General features: G+C 46.3%; 2 protein-coding genes and 1 long non-coding RNA gene across 3 annotated transcripts; 2 read left to right on the forward strand and 1 right to left on the reverse strand.

The window, feature by feature from the left end:
* Positions 1-551: 551 nt before the first annotated feature.
* LOC135372610 (uncharacterized) lies at positions 552-2,282 on the forward strand. Its single transcript, XM_064606126.1, has one exon. It carries the CDS (start codon positions 552-554, stop codon positions 2,280-2,282), a length of 1,731 nt encoding a protein of 576 aa, XP_064462196.1.
* A 1,457-nt stretch (positions 2,283-3,739) lies between these two features.
* On the forward strand, positions 3,740-6,374 carry LOC135372611 (uncharacterized). The gene is made up of 2 exons (XM_064606127.1): positions 3,740-4,423; positions 6,258-6,374. Exons 1-2 carry the CDS (start codon positions 3,740-3,742, stop codon positions 6,372-6,374), a joined length of 801 nt encoding a protein of 266 aa, XP_064462197.1.
* Positions 6,375-17,037: 10,663 nt separating this feature from the next.
* LOC135372607 (uncharacterized) lies at positions 17,038-18,615 on the reverse strand. Its single transcript, XR_010416029.1, has 3 exons — positions 18,552-18,615; positions 17,392-17,543; positions 17,038-17,126 (listed from the first exon to the last, which is right to left on the reverse strand). It is a non-coding gene; the product is annotated as an uncharacterized LOC135372607 (long non-coding RNA).
* Between the last annotated feature and the right edge of the window lie 4,549 nt (positions 18,616-23,164).

The raw sequence follows: 23,164 nt of genomic DNA on the forward strand, positions 1-23,164 counted from the left end.
TTCCCAGTGAGATGGCCGTAGAGTATCATCGTCAGCTGGCGCACGACAGAAGGGCCGGCCAGCGGCAGGCCGAAGGATCACAGAATGACTCGGGTGAACAACGGCCGAACGGCTCCGCAACGACAGTGCCAGAGCTTGACAGGATGTTGGACTTCCTTCGAGTAGAAGTCGAGAGAAGGGAAAGAACTGGAAGCATCAGCGCAAAGAAAGAGGACGCTAGTCTAAAGTCGATGAAAGATCGTAGATGAAGAAGCCGACCAGCAGCAGCAGTCTTGCATGCGGCAGCTAAGAGCGGACAAGGCTGCTTGTTTTGCAGCTCCGAGAACCACGGCACGGAGGTGTGCGACGGTCCAATGGATCTTGAACAAAAGAAGACACTTTTGGCATCACAAAGTCGCTGCTTCAGGTGCACAGTAAAGGGACATCGTGCGAAGGATTGCAGGAAGAAAGTACAGTGCTCAAGGTGCAAAGGCCGTCATGTGACGTCTCTCTGTGACCCGAAATGGCGCTCGTCAGCGGAGACACAGGTAAAGTCGGTGGAGGCTACCAGCATGTACACCGCAAGTACGGGTGAGGACACGAGGGATAACGTAGTTCTTCTGCAAACGTTTCGTGCGTGGGTCATCGCTGATGACCGCTCGGTGTACATCAGAGGGATATTTGATGGCGGAAGCCAGAAGACTTTCATCAGGCAAGACATCTCCAGGAAATTGAAGCTGCAAGTGCTGGGAGAAATAGTTGTACGGCTGAACACGTTCGGAGATGCCACAGGATCAGAAACCGCTCACAGACACCGCCTGGTACAAGTACGACTGCGAAGTCAATACGATGAGAAGGAATACCTACTTGAAGCGGTGGACATCCCGTTCATCTCCAAAGACATCGTAGCAGCTTCCGTGAACGACAGTTTTGTCGCAGCAGTCAAAGCCGAGGGTGGATGCATCGCCGACGAGGTTTTCTTTGCTGGAGTAGTGGCCCAACCTGGAATCGGGCTATTGGTCGCAGCGGACCAAATGTGGCGACTTCTGAAAACCGAGGTGAGACGCTCTGCTGGTTCTGAGAGCACAGTGGCTGTCAACACGCATCTGGGATGGACGTTCCAGGGACCCAGCCTACTGAAGACATCGGTGACTAAGGGTATGAATGCTCTAACTTGCGTGCTCCACGTTCAAGCCACGACAGAGGGGCATTGCCTCGACATCAGGAAGTTATGGGATTTGGAGAGCCTTGGGATCATCGACGACACAAGTGACAAGCGTCTTGAAGATGACGTGACCTTGAGGGACTTCGACAGCACAGTCGAAGATAAGGATGGTCGATACCAGGTCGGCCTATCGTGGAAGGCAGACAGTACTTACCTGGGGGACAACCGCAAGGTGGCAGAGCGCAGACTTGAGAGCCTGGTGAAGAGGCTACGCTCCAACGAGAGTCAACTGCTTTGCTATGATGAAGCAATGAGGAACTACTTGATCCATGGCCACGCAGAAGTGGTTTCCGAAGACGAGTGCACTTCCGCAGAACACGTTTACTACATGCCTCACCAAGCAGTATTCGGGGAAGATTCGGCAACGACGAAGCTTATTGTGGTCTTCGACGCGTCTTCTCGCGCACCAGATACCGCATCGTTAAACGAGTGTTTGGAGAAAGGCCCGAAGCTTAACGCCGAATTACTGCCACTACTCTTACGATTTCGCACGGAACGGATTGCTATTGCTGCGGACATTGCGAAGGCGTTCGTACAGGTCTTGGTGAGAGAGGAAGATAGGGATGCGCTGCGCTTCCTCTGGTTCCAGGAAACGCCACTAGTGGATGGCCCTTTGCCCGAAATCCAAATCTGGAGAATGACTCGTGTACCCTTCGGTACGACTTCAAGTCCGTTTCTTTTATCGGCAACGATCCAACATCATCTGAAGAGAGTCGAGGGACCCCTTAAAGAAACGGCAGAGAAGCTTAGAGAGTGCTTCTCCGTAGACGACTTGCTAACAGGTGCTTCTACCGAAGCAGAAGCCGAACGATTGTACACTGAAGCGAACACCATCATGCAGCTGGCTGGGATGGATTTAAGAAAGTGGGCGTCAAGTTCAGCAGTTCTCAGCCAACGTTTCCAAGAGCACGACGACAGGTGTCCTGGAGGGTATTACGCAGCGACGACAGAACTCGGCCTCCTAGGATTGCTGTGGGACCGAGAAACGGATCAACTGAAGCTCTCTCAACAGCTGGAGCCTGTCTTCAAGAGGGAACACGAAACGCGCGGTACTGAAGGTCTCCGCCACCGTCTTTGACCCGCTCGGCTTCGTCGCACCATTAACTATACGAGCGAAAATGTTGTTTCAACGAATTTGGCAGCTTGGGCTCGACTGGGACGAAGACTTACCGGACGTGATGGCTCAAGAATGGGCGTGGTGGAGTGGTGAGCTCCCACAGATAAAAAGCATGGCAATACCACGCTACCTTTGCCAAGGCACCAGATGCTCGTCCAGTCGGGTCCAGGTGCATGTGTTCACGGATGCAAGCCCGGCTGCGTACGGCGCGGTAGCATACATGCGGACACAGGAGGACTGCGAGGAAATTGCGGTAGTCTTTCTTATGGCGAAGGCACGGGTGTCGCCTCTGAAAACGTTGACTCTGCCGCGTCTGGAACTGATAGGAGCTTTAATCGGATGCAGACTTGCGAAGACCAATCGTGCATCTCTCACGCATCACATCATCAGGTTCTACTTCTGGACAGATTCAGGCATCGTACTATGCTGGATTAAAGGATCAGCACTGCGGTGGAAACAGTTCGTCAAAAACAGTCACCGAAATACAGGCGGAGACGGATCCAGCAGCATGGAGGCATTGAGCCGGGCAGCAAAATCCAGCGGATCTTCTAACCAGGGGAGAGACGATGAAGAAGTTACTAGATGACCACAGATGGCTGAAAGGTCCCGAATGGTTGGCTAAATCGTCGGAAAGATGGCCGAACACATTTCCGACAGAATGGGCAGAGGACGAGACAGTGGTAGCGGAACGAGTGAGGACCCAGGTCCTACCGGTGGACGCCGATGACATGCGTCTTCAGTTACCAACATCGAGAACTACAGTAAACAGCATCGGCTTTTACGAGTCACGGCTTGGATCTACCGCTTCAAGAAATGCCGACTCGCAGAGAATAACGTCACCGGACCACTAAGCACTGAAGAGATCCGTAACGCTGAAGTCTACTGGATCAAGGAGGCGCAGAGAATCGAGTATCAAACGGAGATACAGCAATTGCGGCGGAATCGATACGTCAACGAGAGCTCGCAGATTGCGAAATTTCAACCAGCGTTGGACGGAAATGGCATGGCAGCACTCTACACTGCCTCTTCACGTACAGCACCCGGTACTGCTACCGCATGGACACCGGTTCACAGAGCTGGCAGTGGATGCTGCACATCGTCGGCTACTCCACGCGGGTGTCCAAGAGACGATGACAGAGATGTGAGAGCACTACTGGATCCCTAGATGCCGACAGCTTGTGAAGAAAGTTCTGCACCAGTGTACAGCGTGCGCACGGCACAGAGCTAAGCCAGCAACCGCACCCGTAGCACCACTTCCGGGAGACCGAGTATCGCAAAGTGGACCATTCGACGTGATCGGGGTCGACTTTGCCGGGCCCTTGTACGTGAAGTCTGAGGATAGAGAAGATCAAAAGGCGTACATCGCCCTATTCACCTGTGCGGTTACTCGAGCTGTCCACCTCGAGTTGGTCTCCAGAATGACGACACCGAGTTTTCTATTAGCCTTTCGACGTTTCACGGCACGACGCGGCGTTTCTTCCGTAATCTATTCGGACAACGCTACGACCTTCAAGAAAGCAGAGAAGGAAATTTGGAAGGCGTTGAAAGGCCAGGGTTTCCAGGACCACCTCGCCGGTCATAAGATTCACTGGAAGTACATAATTGAACGGGCGTCGTGGTGGGGCGGCTTCTGGGAACTCCTGGTAAGTAGTGTGAAGACAGCCTTAAAGAAGACCCTCGGGAAAAACAGGCTCACCTTTGAGGAGCTGACGACCGTGCTGCACGGTATCGAGGCGGTCATTAACTCTCGACCCATTACGTTTGTAAACGACAGCCCTGCTGACGAAGGACCGCTTACCCTGGCCCACTTCTTGGTGGGAAAAAGGACAACTTCGTTTCCACCACTGGACTTCGTACCTCCGAGACCATCCAACGACACACGTAACCGGTGGTTGCTTCACCAGCAGATGATTGACAGCTTCTGGAGGCGGTGGAGGAACGACTACCTCCTTCAACTGAGGTCTGCGGTTCACGGACGTAACTTGCTGCAAGTGGACGACTTGGTCATCGTCCACAGTGAGCGGCTGCCACGACACATGTGGAAGACTGGACGAATAGTTGGACTATTCTTCGGTAGAGACAATAATGTCCGCGCCTGTGCAGTGAGAATGGGTGATGGAAAAGTACTACGAAGATCGGTCCAGTTGTTATATCCGCTAGAGATTCGTTAGTTACCATAGAGTTTGTTTGTTGTTGGTTAAAATCGCGATATCAAATGATGATCGTCATTTCCCGGGGAGATTGTTACGGATTTCATGTTGTACGGTTTCAACTTCGTCGTTGAAGGGATAGAAACAGAGGACGAGGAGGAAGATGCGGCTGATTCCCGAGGGATATAAGCGGGGTAAACTGTGATTGGTGAGGAACTTGTTGTCTGTATTTCGTGATGGAATGATGTTTCGAGGAGGATAAAGTTGATTCCTGCGGACACCCATTTTCGACTCCGGTTCTTGGGGATTCTAGCGATTACAATTTGTAACACCGTACATATAGGTATTTTTGTGAGACAGAGCATGTGTCTCAAGTACACTGCACGAGCAGAGCTGTGAAGAGCAGCTGTTGAAGAGCTGATATATTTATTGCCTTGTGGCAGTGGGTTATATGATGATTTGGGTTAATAAAATACAGGTTGACGAGTTCTCGCACCTTGGAGGGACTGATGTCAGACATGCAACAAGGAGCATTCCCTCATATTTGCTTACGGACACGGTTGCGCGGGAGTACAGCTGGCTTGGATAGAAAGGAAAACGTAAGTTCAGCATGCTGAAGTTCCCTCCCCTTATTTTTCGTAAGTATTAAGGTTGCTACCAAGCATACTAAACATGCAATAGCTCACATCCGCAAAGCAACAGAACTGATGTGCAATATGTACCTCCAGTGCTACTTCTTCACACTCACTTCATGTGTAACATCTTATTGCTGACAGTGTAGAAACATAATGATGTCTATTTTAATGTTATGTTGATAATTGAATGAACTGTGTATGTACGTAGTCAACTCCTGACGGTGCTGTGCAGTGATGGACTGTTTAAAACAGTCCATCATTTCAGCCATGCATTACAAACACTGCAATATTTGAATGCTCTTCATGCTACCTGATTCAAGATAACTGTTCTCGTGAAAACAAAGTAGTACTTAGCAAACTGGGATAACTTAAATTATGGAAAGTCTGTGATAGCAACATTGTTTTAAATATGATGTTTTTGCTGAATGTTTCGGCTTGTAAACCACCCAGTTTATAATCTGCTTGTACGTGGAAAATATCACTCAGGTACTGTTCAAGTAAAATTTTTATCTCACCATTATGCTTTATGCTGTGCAATGTCTGTTGAAAGATGTAGGGCCCAGAGTTTGAGGTTCCTCATCACAAGTACCTCGTTACAGTACCTAAGCTCCTATTCTTGATAACTTGTAACTTAACTCGTTGCTTTTGAGCCGTGGTAACTTTCAGAGGAACTCGTTTCTTTTTCAGGTAACTTTGCCAAAGTAACTTAATCTAAGTTCCACTTACTTTTAATTCACTTTTCACTCACATACACATATTTTCCAGCTTTCTCTCCGGTACTTTCATGGCAATTTATGCCATAAATTGTGATATTCAATCAATGACGGTACTCTATTCAGGAAGTAAGAACAGCTGCCATTGAAATGAAGCTGAACCATTGTGTGCCGACAGGGACTAAGACGCAAAGCGTTCAGATTGTTGTACATAAACGAAAACTATCTAACCGTGTTGCACTTCTCCGCTGGCAGAAACATGGGCCCCGAGGATGGGTCATGGCTGGGCCCTCGCTCACTCCTCAATGGGCACTATGCAATACTGTTAGAAGTACAGTGCAAATCATGCTGCATTGTAAATAACTATGTCACCATCTGATTGGTATATTTGTCTTTCCTATATGCATCATAGTGACAGAACCTCCTTTTCCTTTTCAGAGGCAGAGGCAGAGACAAGAAGCTAGCTACGGCAACGAAATCAGAAGTGGAAGGCGCCATCAAATCCTGGCTCCGCCATGCGAACGAGAGATGCAAATCCAAGGAAGCCGAGAGTGAAGGCTGCTTGAAGTGAAGAAGTGAGAGTGAAGGCAAACATCAAGATTATTGTATTGTTTGTAGTGTCTTTGGTGCAAGTGATGTCAAGGTCAACTCTAGTCACATAGATTGATGTGATATAACTATTTTATCTAGACGTACAGTCATTTTTTTACAGATGCAGAATAAGTGTAGAGTAGAAGAGTGCGGAGTGTAAGAGTGCAGAATTAGAGTGTGTGGCACGTGGGCTCATATTTGCGTACTAATCTCAGACCTGAAGATATTTTTTTTGTTAAGGTCTGGTCAGTCATATACACGTCACAGAGTTAATAACTGCAAAAATCAGACTCTCGAACCGGACGCTGAGTCACGATATGGAGGCAGGCATGAGGCAGTGAAGTTCACAACTGTGGCTAATTTTAGAGTTGGTATTTTTTCTACTACAAGTCCTTTCTGGAGGTCTGAAATATTTTGTTTAGCAATTTTGTTGTCCCATACTATTTAGTGTGTGTTGCAGGAGTTAGCAAATGACATATAACATTTTCAAGCACTGCGGTCAAGTGCCTTACCCTATCCATCTCACTTAAACTTAATTTATCTCACTTAAATCCATCTCACTTAATAACAAACCTTAAACTATCAGTTTAGTCGTTTTGCCAATGAGTGTATGAACAAAACGGGACATACACCACACTGTTCACCTGTATTGCCTAAGTAACATCATTTCGTTTGACGCAGCAATGAAAACTAAATTTACCGGAACCGTGAAGGTCGGGGCACACACGCCGACTTTGTTAATGGAGCGGATACCTACAACAGGACATGTGTCTCTCAGTGTTGGCAACCACAGTTACAGTAAATTTATTTTTCTTTGCAGCATCATACAAGACAACGTTACCTCAGCAGTATAGCTCAACATTGATGTGTACGTCTCCTATTGATATTGCTGACCAAGAGCGAGAGAGGCACTGCCTCCAGAATGCAAGCCAATACGAAGTGCGGAGCGCGTGCACTTCTGAAGCCTCTAATCTCGCATAAGAGATCGCACTGTGTTATCGTCGTTTCGCGTGTCACAGGGTTTCTGCCATGGTGCAGCAATCTAACCGACAGCTTCGCTGAACGTTACCCAGCAGCTACCATTGATTTGCCTGCCACAGGGCTTCTGCCATTGCGCAGCAACCCCACCAACGGCTACGTCATCTGTCAACCAGTGAATGAGCCATTCGGGAATCGCGTGTATGCTGGTTAACGGATGGCGAGGCTGTTGTTTAGACTGGCATTGCAGCAGGCAAAATAACGGTAGCTGCTGATTAACAGATGGCGAAACTGCTGATTACATTGGTGCGTCATGGCAGTAACGCTGCGCCACCTCTTAGGCGAGGATCTGTTCACATTCTTATTGGCGTCAGCAAACACAAGGATAGTTAGGAAAGATAAGCCTGTGATACTGATGCTACATGTGATACTGCGATATTGCTCTCTCAGGTGTTGTGACCTGATTTAAACACTGTTTACTCTAAGCAGAGCATACCACTTCTATTTCCTTGTTTCCAAGTTAGCATCCCGTCAACCTAGCCATATAGCCGCACTCATTATCAATTCTAGTTCATGGTTAAAACTATGTGACGTTATTATTTCATTTAGTACATGTAGTTTAACATGGAAATTGTAGCTTACTTGGACACTCCTCTTTGTTATATAAGCTTATACAAATGTGATTCTTTCTTTTTTCTAAGAACAATCGTTTGTTCATTCTTGCAGAATTTGCAAACAGAGATCTGCCCAGTATTAACTCAGTTTGTTTATTTTATCCATGTGTGAACAGTTGCAAGGGAATCAAATAAAGAAATCTAATTTGGGCTTTCTGTTCAATGTCTTTAGTATGTTTCTCGCGACACACACGCCAATGAATCACGCAAATGATAACATTAATCTGGAGCACAGAACAATCCTCCTGTACAACACATCCGACAGAATCATCACAGACGTCAGAACAGATAGGCAACTCCCATAGGCGAGTCCCTAACGTACGTGAAAAATTGTCCGAACAATGTCCTGCAAATGTATATGGTGACATCTTCAGGACTTGGCTGGGAGGTCCTGGGATACGCGCTTGGCAGAACTAGTGATGTCCTGTGGATATCAGCCGGCCTTTTCTGGATATTTTTAGGACGTCTTAATATCCCTTCGGAAGCATCCTCAGGATGTCTGAGACATTTTTGGTTGACTGGGCTCGGAAGGTTGTGGAAGACAGTGGTGCTTGCGTAGTGAGTCGACAATCTCATCGTAGGTTGCGGCGTGTAACTGTTGTGGAGCGAACAAGTAGTATATAGTCAGCTCAACTGGCCCACAACTCACACAGTGACCTGGACTCCATTAATGAGCAATTAGAGCAATTTCGGACCCCCCACGATCATTCAGGGAGTCATTACACTAATTGGGGAGCATCTAAGACGTGTGCAGACCACTGTGTGAGTTGTGGGCTAGTTGAGCTGATAAATAAAAATACGTAGAAAATAAAATAAAACGATAGAGATAGAGTGGAGAGAAGGAGTTTAGATGAAGATCAATGATGCCATCTCTGAGAAAGCGGTCCGGAACGGTCGCTTACCATCCCGGGCGACGGAGCATAGAGGCAGGTTGCAAAGCATCGCAGCTATGGCCACCAGTTCCGGACATCCTGTGACGTCAGCTGTGACGTCTTCATGGCATGTCTGGGCAAGTTAAGACAGCTCTGGGCATGCGAGGAGAAAACCACTCGTAACACAGAGGCTGGGAAAGCAATGGTATGCTAACCCTCAAAAGCTAACAAGAAAAATAATTAGTTACACAACAAATGAGCCCACCACTACAGGAGCGCAGAACGATGCGACTGCTCCATCCGACAGCCAGGCAGAGAACTGATTCGTAATGGTTTTTTTCTGCTGTATAAAGCCCCACAGCTGCACCCCCTAGCGGTTACTAATCTCACGACAAAATTATTAAGAATCACGCCAGCGCTACTGCCGTTCCCAAGGCAGAAGAAGATAGAAAATGGCGGGGATGCCCGGAAAACGGCAACCATCACCCGACGTGCACCGGCATGAAAATCGCAAACAAAGCGGGGACAAAGTTGGCGAAAGAATTAGGTACGCAACAAATTAACCCACCACAACAGGAGCGCAGACCGGTGCGACTGCTCCATCCGAGAGGCAGGCAGAAACTGACCGAGCGCGGGGACTGCGGAGCAACCGAGTGCACGTCTGCTCTCCGCGACAGCCAGCGAGCAATTGACTGGGCGACACGCCGCGTCCGCTACGCATGCGCGCGCGCTCTTAGCTCCCTCTGCGGCGACCACCTGCGAGAGGCTAAGTAAGAAGAGCATTCCTGCGCCCTCTTTTTGCGTTGCTCATTGGTCGTGACATCATCCCATTGTCTCAAGGCTACACCGTTTTTTTCCACAAATGCTCCTTTGGACAAGGTCAATCTGCAATGAAGCCGCGGTATGACGTCATCATGCACCTGCATGGCTCAAGGACGCGTACGCTCTAGACAGGGGACCTATTATTTATTGAATCACTATCCCAATATTATTTCCTTTATTATTCTATAACGATTTTTATAGGAAACTATTGCAGAAGAGCACCATGTATGAAAGCTGATCGTAGGAATTCCAAAGTCTTACTAAATGAGACTTGCAAAAGAACAAAATATCCTAACACGTAACTCCATCAATGGCTAATAAGAGGACTAGGCACTCAAGAAATCAACACAGAGTACTGGTAACAAGGAGCGCAGAACGATGCGTCTACTCCATCCGACAGCCAGGCACGGAATTGAATCGTAATGCTGTTTCTCATGCACCTGTCCCTCTTGCGGTTGATTTCTGAGCTAATTTAACCATAAAATTATTAAGAATAGCGCTATTCCCATTCAGGGCAGCACTATCGACATAGTCAAGACAAAAATGTTCCTTGTCAAAAAAGAAGAAAATACAAAGCGTCAATACAGGAAAGCATGCATGCCGGGCCATGTCAGGACACATCAGGACAAATCGTACGACTGCTGGGCAACAGAGGAAAACAAACACAGAGACACTTGAACAGAGTGAAAAAGACACTCACCATCATTTTTCTCGTTCACAGCATTCCCTCATTGTAAATCCGTTCGTCACAAAATCCACCTGCATTGTCGAACACCATTCACCAGTGACGAACCACACATCCGCACCTTATCAGAGGCAGACAGAACCCCACCGATGCTAGGCTCTTCCACTGACGGCCAACGCAATTGCCAGAAGCAGGATTAGCTGTCCACACTCGTCAGTGTCCAAGAGAGAACTGAATCCTTGCGCCCCCTGCAGGCCGTTCTCATTGGTCGTGACGTCATCCTATTGTGTCAGGGCTACACTGTTCTTTTTCACTAATGCTCCTCTAGACAAGGTCAACCTGAAACAATAGTGTTGCGGTATGACGTCATCATGCAGGTGCGTGGCTCAAGAACGCGTATGCTCTAGACAGAGGACCTTATTTATTGAATCACTATCCCAAGATTATTTCCTTTATTCTACTATAATGATTGCATAGGGAACTATTGCAGAAGAGCACCATACATGAGAGGAGATTGTAGGAATTAAGCATTTCGTTTCCAAAGTCTTACTGTGGAGGACTAGACAGAACGCCTTTACGGGAACATGGTGGCATTGCTATACTATATTAATGATTATTGCATTGCACTTTAGAAAAGCTACTACAAAGCTATCATTTTAGGAGCCTATTAAATTGTACTTTCTATGCAAACTATAATTGCCCTATTACTTGGATCGCCATTAATGAAGCGTTCCAATTTTTTCTCTCTTCCAATTTCAGCCTTGTCATGCAGTGAAGCAGACACACATCCAAAATAATTAATTTACACTGAGGGTGCCGTGCTTCAGGAATTCCTATCCTGCGCTCAGATGCAAGAGTTCCTGCACGAATACCTATAACAGCGTACTTCTTCAACATACCGAGGTCCTAACAACATCTAACAAACAAGCAGAGAAACCCACTTCTCAGCTGTACCATGCGACTTTCTTCTGCGCAAAAGGAGTGATTTGAGGAAAGGGCAGAAAAATTGCGCGCACTTGTGCTTGACTTAAAAAAACTGAAGCATATGCTAATAAACTAAGAAAGAGACACCAATTTCTGGTATCAGATAATTCTTGCATAATGCTACATGCACAGCCGCATTGTCCCAAAGCTACATACACGGCCGCATTCTCGCAAAGAAAGCACAGGAAAAGGGCACACCAATTCCTTTAAGCGAGCAAGGAAAAGGCTTAAGACCTCAGGAATAATCGCAGAGTCACCACACATCGCTACGCGGCTAACAAAAGATAACAACAAGATAATAGCGGCGGGTAAAATTGCAACACTGCTAAACAAGGCCCAACATGCCATGATGATGCATGCTTTTTTCCTGGTTTGTGATGTCATCATGGCATGTTGGGGCTTGTTTAGCAGTGTTGCAATTTCACCCGCCGCTATTATCTTGGTGTTATCTTGGGTTAGCCGCGTAGCGATGTGTGGTGACTCTGCGATTATTCCTGAGGTCTTAAGCCTTTTCCCTGCTCGCTTAAAGGAATTGGTGTGCCCTTGTCCTGTGCTTTCTTTGCGACAATGCGGCTGTGTATGTAGCTTTGGGACAATGCGGCTGTGCATGTAGCATTATGCATAGAATTATCTGACACCAGGAATGGGTGCATTTTTTCTTAGTTTATTAGCATATGCTTAAGTTTTTTTTAAGTCAAGCACAAGTGCGCGCAATTTTTGCTGCTCTTTCCTCAAATCACTGCTTTTGCGCAGAAGAAAGTCGCATGGTACAGCTGAGAAGTGGGTTTCTCTGCTTGTTTGTTAGATGTTGTTAGGACCTCGGTATGTCGAAGAAGTACGCTGTCATAGGTATTCGTGCAGAAACGCTTGCATCTGAGCGCAGGATGGGAATTCCTGAAGCAAGGCACCCTCAGTGTAAATTATTTTGGATGTGAGTCTGCTTCACTGCATGACAAGGCTGAAATTGGAAGAGAGAAAAAACTGGAATGCTTCATTAATGGCGATACAAGTAATGGGGCAATTATAGTTTCCATAGAAAGTACAATTTTAATAGGCTCCTAAATTTATAGCTTTGTAGTAGCTTTTCTAAACTGCAATGCAATAATCATTAATATAGTATAGGAATGCTATCATGTTCCGGTAAAGGCGTTCTGTCTTGTCCTCCGTCCAGCGAAACTTTGCCCCCCGGCGTTCGCACCTTTTTGCTCGCACGTGTAGCCTCAGACAACGAATGTATGAGCATAGAAAGGGTCATGTATTACATGAGCCTGGTGATGATGTTGAGTGGTCTCACTTATTATTTTAAAAGAGCAGTGGTAGACAAAGACCATGAGCCTTTGGGGGTGAAAATCGCTAATATGCATGGCACTTTTTTTGTTGAATTTTATTGTAAAAATGTACGCCATTAGGAATCGGACAAAGGAAATACTCTTGCGATTCTATAATTAATACGAGTCTTTGCCGCTGTCTTCTTCAGACAGGATGTGATGACGTCTTGCAGTCTGTAGCAATGCATTGACCGTTACTGGAAAAAAGTGTAGCAATAGAAAAATGGTGCGTATTGCCTTCGACGGATTTATGATGAGCACTGTTTTTGAATAAGAGGAGTGCGTGTGCTTAAAAATAGTTTGATGCTGGTTTTCTTCTTTGTTCAAGTGTTTCTTTTCGCTTTTTTCCACCTTGTTGTCAGACAAACATGCGCTGACATGCCTGGGCCTGTTCTGACATGCATTCCTTCTACATGTAGTTTTTCCTTTTTGAAAAGAGACATTCTTGACGATGTCGATAGTGCTGCCCTGAATGGGAATAGTGCTATTCTTAATACTTTTGCGATTCATTTAGTTCAGAGAGTAACCGTGAGGGGGACAGGTGTGTGACTTTATTCAGGAGGAACAAATCATCATTATTCAGTTAACTGCCTGGCTGTCGGATGGCATGGACATGTCTTGCTGAACCACTATTCTATTTTTTCCTGTACAGTAAGACTTTGGTAATGAAATGCTTAATTCCTACAATCTCCTCTCATGTATGATGCTCTTCTCAAATAGTTCCCTATGCAATCATTATAGTAGAATAAAGGAAATAATCTTGGGATAGTGATTCAATAAATAACACGTCCTCTGTCTAGAGCATACGCATCCTTGAGCCACGCACCTGCATGATGACGTCATCCGCAACACTATTGTTTCAGGTTGACCTTGTCTAGAGGAGCATTAGTGAAAAGAAAACAGTGTAGCCCTGAGACAATAGGATGACGTCACGACCAATCCTGAAGGGGGCGCAAGGATTCACTTCTCTCTTGGACACTGACGAGTGTGGACACACTAATTCTGCTCCTGGCAATTGCGTTGGCCGTCTGTGGAAGAGTGTAGCTTCGGTGGGATTCTCTTTGCCTCTCATGTGTGGTTCGTCACTGGTGAATGGCGTTCGACGATGCAGGGGGATTTTGTGACGAACAGATTTACAATGAGGGAATGCTGTGAACGTGAAAAATGATGGTGAGTGTCTTTTTCACTCTGTTGTCACTCAAGTGTCTGTGTTTGTCTTCCTCTGTTGCCCAGCACTCGTACGATTTGTCCTGACGTGTCCTGACATGCCCCGACATGCATGCTTTCCTTTGTTGATGCTTTGTATTTTCTTTTTTTGACAAGGAACATTCTTGTCTTGACGATGTCGACAGAGCTGCCCTGAATGGGAAAAGCGCTATTCTTAATAATTTTATAGTTAAATTAGTTCAGAAATCAACCGCAAGAGGGACAGATAGATGACAGGAGGAGAAAAAGCATTCCGATTCAATTCTGTGCCTGGCTGTCGGATGGAGTAGACGCATCGTTCTGCGCTCCTTGTTACCCGTACTCTGTGTTGATTTGTTGAGTGCCTAGTCCTCTTATTAGCCATTGATGGAGTTATGCGTTAGGATATTCTGTTCTTTTGCAAGTCTCATTCAGTAAGACTTTGGAATTCCTACGATCAGCTTTCATACATGGTGCTCTTCTGCAATAGTTTCCTATGAAATCGTTATAGAAGAATAAAGGAAATATTGGGATAGTGATTCAAAAAATAATAGGTCCCCTGTCTAGAGTGTACGCGTCCTTGAGCCATGCACGTGCATGATGATGTCATACCGTGGCTTCATTGCAGATTGACCTTGTCCAAAGGAGCATTAGTGAAAAAAACGGTGTATCCTTGGGACAATGGGATGACGTCATGACCAATGAGCAATGCAAGAAGAGGGCGCAGGAATGCTCTTCTCTCTTAGCCTCTCGCTGGTGGTCGCCGCAGAGGGCGCTAAGAGCGCGCGCGCATGCGTAGCGGACGCGGCGTGTCGCCCAGTCAATTGCTCGCTGGCTGTCGCGGAGAGCAGACGTGCACTCGGTTGCTCCGCAGTCCCCGCGCTTGCTCAGTTTCTGCCTGCCTCTCGGATGGAGCAGTCGCATTGGTCTGCGCTCCTGTTGTAGTGGGTTGATTTGTTGTGTAACTAATTCTTTCGCCAACTTTGTCCCCGCTTTGTTTGCGATTTTCATGCCGGTGCACGTCGGGTGCTGGTTGCCGTTGTCCGGGCATCCCGCCATTTTCTATGTTCTTCTGCCTTGGGAACGGGCAGTAGCGCTGGCGTGATTCTTAATAATTTTGTCGTGAGATTAGTTGAGAAAGTAACCGCTAGGGGGTGCAGTTGCGGGGCTTTATACAGCAGAAAAAAACCATTACGAGTCAGTTCTCTGCCTGGCTGTCGGATGGAGCAGTCGCATCGTTCTGCGCTCCTGTAGTGGTGGGCTCATTTGTTGTGTAACTAATTCTTTTTCTTGTTAGCTATTGGTGGTTAGCATACCCTTGCTTTCCCAGCCTCTGTATTATGAGTGTTTTTCTCCTCGCATGTCCAGAGCTGTCTTAACTTGCCCAGACATGCCATGATGACGTCACAGCTGACGTCACAGGATGTCCGGAACTGGTGGCCATAGCTGCGATGCATTGCAACCTGCCTCTGTGCTCCGTCGCCCGGCGATGGTCAGCGACCGTTCCGGACCGCTTTCTCCGAGATGGCATCGTTGATCTTCAACTAAACTCCTTCTCTTCACTCTATCTCTACCTTTTTATTTTATTTTCTACCTATTTTTTATTTTTTATCAGCTCAACTAGCCCACAACTCACACAGTGGTCTGGACACGTCTTAGATGCTCCCCAATTAGTGTAATGACTCCCTGAATGATCCTAATTACTGTGGGGGATCCCAAATTGCTCTAATTGCTCATTAATGGCGTCCAGGCCAATGTGTGAGTTGTGGGCCAGTTGAGCTGACTATATACTACTCGAACAATGGTCGGATTGTTGCAAACGTTTTAGATTCTTGTCTCGTGAGTAGCTGAGCTTGTTTCTCCACGAGGTCTTCAATTCTGTTTGCTTCAAAGACTGAGGTCAGACGTCCCGCCTATATAGCCCAGCCTGAACCTCAAAATTGTTCCATAGATGTGTCAATTGTTGTTATTTTGCTTCCTTCTCGTCGCCGGTGCTACGCTTATCCTTGATGGCTTCTTGATATGGCACAATACCGGAGAAACCAAGCCGATCTACGGCGATTTCTTAAATTACCATCACTACGCCACTCATGCGCCACCTCGCATTTCTTTCTTCATCGTCGTCTTGAAACGTAGACGAACATGTCATCCAAACTCACGTGCATAATACTCCTCCATTCCACTCCATCAAAGGTGGTTACATGCAGAAAGCTTCAGCCCATATTCTGCTTTACTCGGTTAGCACTTTCCTTGTATGATCCTTGTATTCAAGCAATCGCAACAGGAGACACGAAGCAGCAGCACAACGTATACTTCACTGAAAACGTTGACTATCGAATATATCATGTTCTCAGAAGCAAGATGCATAAATGTCCCAGTAGCTACTACATTCTTATCAGCCAGAGGCACCTAAACAGATCTGTCTCACCTTTCGCTCATCATCCGTCCAGTAACACGCCCTGAGCATAAGCGTAGCGGCCACAATGACATTTCACGGCGTTCTGCGGCCGCTAACGCCGGTGACGCCGCGTAGACTGGATGCGCGGCGACAGGGGCGGGTTTGGAAATATGCCACTGAGCATCCCAAATAGGTCTGATCCTCCATAGGCCACAATATGCGATGTAGCATGACCCCTTTTCAACAACCGTTCAAATTAGTTACCGACAACGTGTGAGCCTATACAGTTTGAGCATGAGCGCCAATTTCGAACTTCAGTATTGGGCTGCCCTGCTCAGTAGCTGAGTCGCTAACGTGTTGGCCTGGCTGAGCTCAAGGTCAGGTTCAAACCCGGCTACGTGGGGCAGGAATGTGGGGGAGGGAACGTTGCCTATAGCACCATGTGTCGGAGATTCCGAAGGAACCCCGGGTAGTCGAAATTATCCACAGTCCTACCCTGCGGCACGCCCAACATCTCAGACGTGTCAGACGGAGGTCATACGTCCCGCCTATATAGCCCAGCCTGAACCTCAAAATTGTTCCATAGAGGCGTCAATTGTTGCTATTTTGCTTCCGTCTCGTCGCCGGTGCTACGCTTATCCTTGATGGGTTCTCGTGTCAGCGTATTATAGGCCGGCAAAACCCACATATTGCCCCATTGTTGTCTCTACTAGGCTGTGCTTATTACTTGCTGTGCCTTGTATACTTACATAAATACGTCTCCTCATTCGTTGCGTTCCTGAGCACCTTCCTGAAAACGAGTACTGTTTAGTTTCGATGGAACCATTTTGATTACCATAAACTGACTTTCGCACTGACGATCGCAGCACACAGCTGAACATATAAACAGAACGATAGCTTTGGTGAAAACCAAGGTAGTAGACACGTTGAACAATGGGCAACTGTTTATGCTAAAAACACATTCTCTTGCATTCGGCGTGCAATGAATTTTCATGCAAGGGGTCAGCGACCTAGGAGAGGCAACTTGTGTCGTGTGCTATTCCCTCGACACCCACCTCGTGAATACGAAGACCATGTCGGACTCGTTGCTCCCAGGGTATTCAACAATTTTTGTTTTAAGTGTCTCATGGGCTACATCTGGGTCAATTGACTGAACCTGTCTACCAGGAAGTTCCTGGAGGTGGGTCCTGTCCTGTTCCTCATTCATCTGGAAATACAGACGGTTAACAAAGTCATTCATGTGTCCCTAGGTCATAAATTCTGGGGCTTTCTATGACAGTAATTATCATCATCAGTGCCGCCACTGTGGTCGCTCCGTGACTTAGGCTAAAATTTTTGAATGCGACTGTCCTTCCAATGCTTTCGTTCCTTTCCATATGAGCCCACAAAGGTACTGTCGTCAGACGGCCGCCTTCTTTACCTAGTTATAGTGTGGAACTCTGCTTCTGTTTTCCTGACGAAATGAATCTTGAGTGCTTGCAGCAGTGCGTCTGATTGCGAGAGTACAGATCATATCTTTACTAACCGCGTCCTAAAGACAAGCTATCGTCCAATATTTTGAACCTAAAAATGTTTTTGAGTTGTGCTACATACGTTTGAGAATGGTCAACTGCAAGAAATCCCAGTGCTGAATGAAGCACGCGTAGAATTGCTGATTGTGTTTTCGATGACTTTGACACGTGTTAACATTGACGTTGTAAGGATGCAGTATGCTGTCAAATTTAGCATCATGAACACTAATACATCACAATAGATAAAGCAGTGGTCCTGCTTGAGCCAATAAGGAGCTACAAGACCCTGCTGTAAAACAAGAAAACCGACAGCGTGTCGACGGAAGGCGAGACTTCAAACGAAATGTCATCAGCAACCTTTGTAAATGCGGCCCTTTAGTGCCTGCGAAGGGAAGACAAAAAGGGAAGGATAGTCTGAAACTGGGTGGAAGGTTCTCTGTCGGAGCGAAAGACAGGTCGGAAACGAATATAGCGTTCCAAAGTTCGTGCCTTATTTATGCCCATTAATGATGTACTGAACTCGAAACACGGAATACCGCGATATCAACATCCCTTGGAAACATGTTCCAATAATTTGTTGCTGCTGTGAAATTGCCTTGCCCTCAACCTGGTTTCATGCCAGCACCTTGGCTCACTATATTCCCTCTCTAGGAATAGGCCCACTGATGCTAATGCATGTCTGGAAGCAGAGTATAAGGTCGTACCACATAGGTGTCGTAAACTTTCATCTTCAGCTTGATCTTATTTTCTGCAAAGGCTGCATTCATCTGGAACATAAGAAGAGAGATAGACAGTGTTCGTTAATTCGTATGTTATGCACTGTTTTTGCCATACCTTGTTGGATTTTTGTCATACGCATCGAACTTGTGATTTTTAGATTACATAGCGGTACAAATTAAAGAAAATAATCAACTTCGTCCAAGAATAAGTTCCAACAACATCGTATAGTGTGGATAATGGCGAGTTCCATTGAGAGCGAAAATCAATTTACTACCGCATTGGGTGGGGTTTAAGCAGTGTTGTACAGCTTGGGACAAGAGTTCACGGAACAGCACAGTGCCGCATCTCTACATTGCAGTGACATCCAAGCACGAAAACAAGGGCAGACATACATACTGATACATGAATAGAATAGTCAGTCACCCGTTTTTGACTGGGATTGTGGTGGGTTCGAGTACCGCCTACTGCTCTGTCTGAGGTTTTCCCGGGGTTTTCCGGAGACTTTCATGACGAATGTCGGCCAAGTTCCCCCTGAAGTCGGCCCACGACGCATACAAACTCCGCTGCCCTCAACTTCTTTATGCTGTCTCAGGTTCACCTGTCCACATCTGTACGCCGCTCATAGCCACAGTTGCATCGCGGCATTCATACGGAATAGAAAAAGTTTCATAATTGACCTCTTCCTGGCATAATATAGATGACCACTGCGATGAAGACATGCGCCAGTGCCGTGCATGTCAACTATTGTCTCAAGCTGTACATGGCGGTACCGGACATGGACATATACCGCTCTGTGTTCAGTTTGTGAGTAGAGATCTCGCAACGTTGCAACATTTTCCGCTGCAAATATGGGTAGCTGTGGGCTCTCTCAGCGACTTTCTGTAAAGCACATAACTGAAAAACAGCAATGAAGCTTCCTTTTGAAGCTTGAACTTTCGCGTGTTGACCACGAGAAAGCTTTTAGTGACGTTTTGGAATGCCCGTTATCATTTTTGAATTGTTCTCTACTAGTTGACCTGATTTTTCCGGGTGAACTGAGGTGTACCTCATCTACTTTCTATAATATGGAAAATACAGGGCACCCAGGACTAACGCGATGGCAATCCTTGAACTTCAACAAAACAAAACAAATAAAATGCGAGGACACCTTGAAATTGCGTGTAATGCTTTGCCAATATGGGTCAAATGTAGGAGCTTACTAGAGAGGATAACACGCTGCGGGTTTGGCATTAAAGAGGCCATGAAATGGTTAACGCGAAATCTGAGTACTCTGCAGGAAATCGTTCTCATGATCCGATCCCTAACTATCGTACACACGTCGACATTTACCCGTATTCAGTACAAGGAAGGCGCAGTTACCAGGCAACAAAAATAGCGGTGCGTGACAGCCGGATAGATGCCTTCGAAACGCCAGCTGAACAGCAGGCTAACCTTTTCCGCGACTTTCAACTTTCATCGTTAATTTCTTTGATCATGTGGTCTCTGTAAATCTTTGTGCCTGCTCTTGTCAATATTGTACTGTTATTAAATTACTAAGGTTAAACATTTCCCTATGTATTCCGTAATCGCTCTTAAACTTGTTGCGGCGAACCTCCTCATCCCATTGTCATTCATGTAGTTGTTGTTAGGCAACTAATAAATCAATGAATGCATTTCAAGGTTGCATAATACGGCAACTGTTCACCTTCAACCGCGAAACCAAGTAAGTGGTCATTTTTATCCTGTGGTTTATCCCAGATGCCCTAAATCACCATTTTCCGCTTCCTACAGCTGATGCTATGCCCGAGAACACACACGGTCCTCATGACGTCCTCACAGTGTCATCATGTATCGAGCTGTATCCCCAGAACGTCCTATGGATAACGCTCGTGGACTGTTCTTGAAGAGTAATTCAGATTCGTCCTGTGCCCGCCCCTATAGGTGGATAGCGGGGCGAGTAATGATACTTCGTTTAATTTACATGCTCAGACTCCCTAACACATTTGTTCTGTTTTGCTTTTTCCGGCCGATCCTGAGACATGGTAGACATTTCTCTTAAATAAAGACGTACAACCCTCTGGCTTCAAAAAGGATGACTGAGGATACATGGAGTATTTCTCGTGGAAAGGACAGCAACGCGCGGTTATGTTGCACTGCAAGAAACATAGACAGTGATCCAGAGCTAATACTTCGATCAATTCCTCGCTTGGAGTATTTCCTTTTTATTTTCGTAATCGAAAGAAACATGTACAGCTCACCCTTGGTTTTGTGTCGCAGGCGAGCAGGCACTCGAATTTACGGTTGGTCGAGTTCTAAGCAATTAATAGGATCTGTTTTCGCTTCGGAAGAGAATAACACTGAAAACATCACTTGGCGCTTGTTTCTGTGTGACTCCTTGCTGCCCGTACTGTAAAACTTTGCAGCACTTTTTGCACCTTATTCCTTTTTATTTTATTCGACAGAAGGACATGTCTCGTTCGGCTGACACTCATGAATTTTTGAATTGTGTGAGCGAGAGCTTACTACAATCTGTTAAGGGAAGGGAGGAGAGCGTAGCGTGAGCCTGGGAGAGGAGATGGTAGGGTTACCGTAGTGCATGCGTTATCCCATCAACCTAAGACGATTAGTCAGGAGCAGGATGCGTCAGGGGTGCAGGCTTCATAGACGGTGTCGAGTTTTTAACGCCCGTGTTGCGGGAAGAAGCATGCAGGGGATTTTGTTTAGTGCAGAACAGGAGTAGTGTATTAGATACAACTGTAGTGTGGATGATGCTATATTGGCCCGCTGCGAGGTGGGTGAATGACAGATTAAGAGAGCATGCGCTTGGGGTTCGGTCGGCCCAGTCTGGCCATTGCGTAGTTCACTGTGCCGCTGCACCTGTGAGCCGGATTGTTGTATGACCTTCAGCGTTCTCAACGACTCTCTAGCGTTTGTTAGAAACGTATTACGTACACGATTCGTTAGAAGTAGAAATATTTCTCAGAGAACCGAGAGGATGGCGAGTGAAGATCAACGGCATGTGTTAATGAAGGAGTCTCTCTCCAGTGGGTACGACTGTAATATCAGCTTCGAGGGCTGTGTTACCTGTTACTTTCGACAATACCAAAGCCATGTAGGTACCGCAATACGTGTTTGAGCGCGCCCGCAGACCGTGTATCACCAGAAGCACAACCGGAACCATGTGGACTCGGATTGGATTAGATAAATAGCGTAGTATGGCTTGAACTGTCTCGATAGTCGACAAAGCCACTATTGTTAGGTGGACGCGTGAGCTAGGCTATCGCAAGTGCAAGCAGGCACTTGTGTTTTAGTATTGTTGCTGTTCAATATGGGGGGGGGGGATAATTGGTGCACAGCGGCGCAGGAAATTAAATATTTCGACTTTTTTTAACAGAATGTAGCAGGACATCGCCCGGGCGCAAAAATGCGCAATCGGCTCAGAAATCACACCCCTGCAAATATATGGAGCGGGGAGAGGAAGTCGCATAGACAGCTCTTCAGAAGAGAATATGTCGCCGGATATGGTGATTCATTGAGCTGTTAGAAATGAACAAAACACGGAAGAAAACTCCGTGGCAGACAAGGTTGTTTTACGGTTTTGTTTTTCGCTTCCCTTATGGTACAGTTATTCCCCGAATGTTGAAGTAGAAAGAATAATCTAGTGCAGAGAGGGAAATCTGCGAAACATTCAATTAGGACAGAATAAAAAGACAAACGAAGTCGCGAAGCACCCGGGGCGAGGACCACAGAGAGACTGACACAACCTGCCTGACACAACCTGCCGTCGACACAATCGCCAATGCTATGCGGAATTTTTTTTTCATTTCATTTCATTTATTTCACCTTAAATGCCCATGCGGGCTTTACATAAGGGAGTGGATAAATTGACAAAATATGAACATTTACAAACATGATGCAAACCTGAATTTACATGAAAAAAGAAAAATAATAATTCAAAATAAATGAGAGCCACAAAAAGTACACCGTACATAATAAGCCATTAATGCAAAAAAATATGAATACAAAAGTGAACATCGTAGTAAAAACACATTAGCAAAGGAGATATGATGACAACTGTGAGCCAAATGAAGCACTGTCCTGATATGTTTAATAGTGATTCGGGTAGACCATTCCATTCGCTTATTGCGAGAGACAGAAATGAGTTAGAGTAAGCTAATGTTCTGCATTGAGGACGTCTTATTTTGTATGGATGATCAATGCGAGATGACACGTAGTCAAGCGGTGTTATGAGGATGTCCTTAAGGAATGGAAGGTGATGGTAAATTCTGTGTAGTAGTGTGAGACGTGCGACCTTGCGACGGATGTTAAGTAGAAGTAACTAGAGACTAGATTTCATTTCTGTTATGCTGGAATGACGAGAATAATTAGAGCATATGAAGCGACAGGCATGGTTTTGAACGCTCTCGAGCTCACGCGAAAGATAGTCTTGGTGAGGGTTCCAGATGGATGAGGCATATTCTAACTTACTGCGGATGAGTGATTCGTAAGCCACTTTCTTTACTGTGATGGGAGCATGTTTAAGATTGCGCCTGAGATCGCCGAGGGTTCCGTTAGCGTTGGCGGTGAGCTTGGTTATATGTTCCTTCCAGGACATATC

The sequence above is a fragment of the Ornithodoros turicata genome, unplaced genomic scaffold (genome assembly GCF_037126465.1).
Source record: "Ornithodoros turicata isolate Travis unplaced genomic scaffold, ASM3712646v1 Chromosome154, whole genome shotgun sequence".
NCBI classification, from domain to species: Eukaryota; Metazoa; Arthropoda; class Arachnida; order Ixodida; family Argasidae; genus Ornithodoros; species Ornithodoros turicata.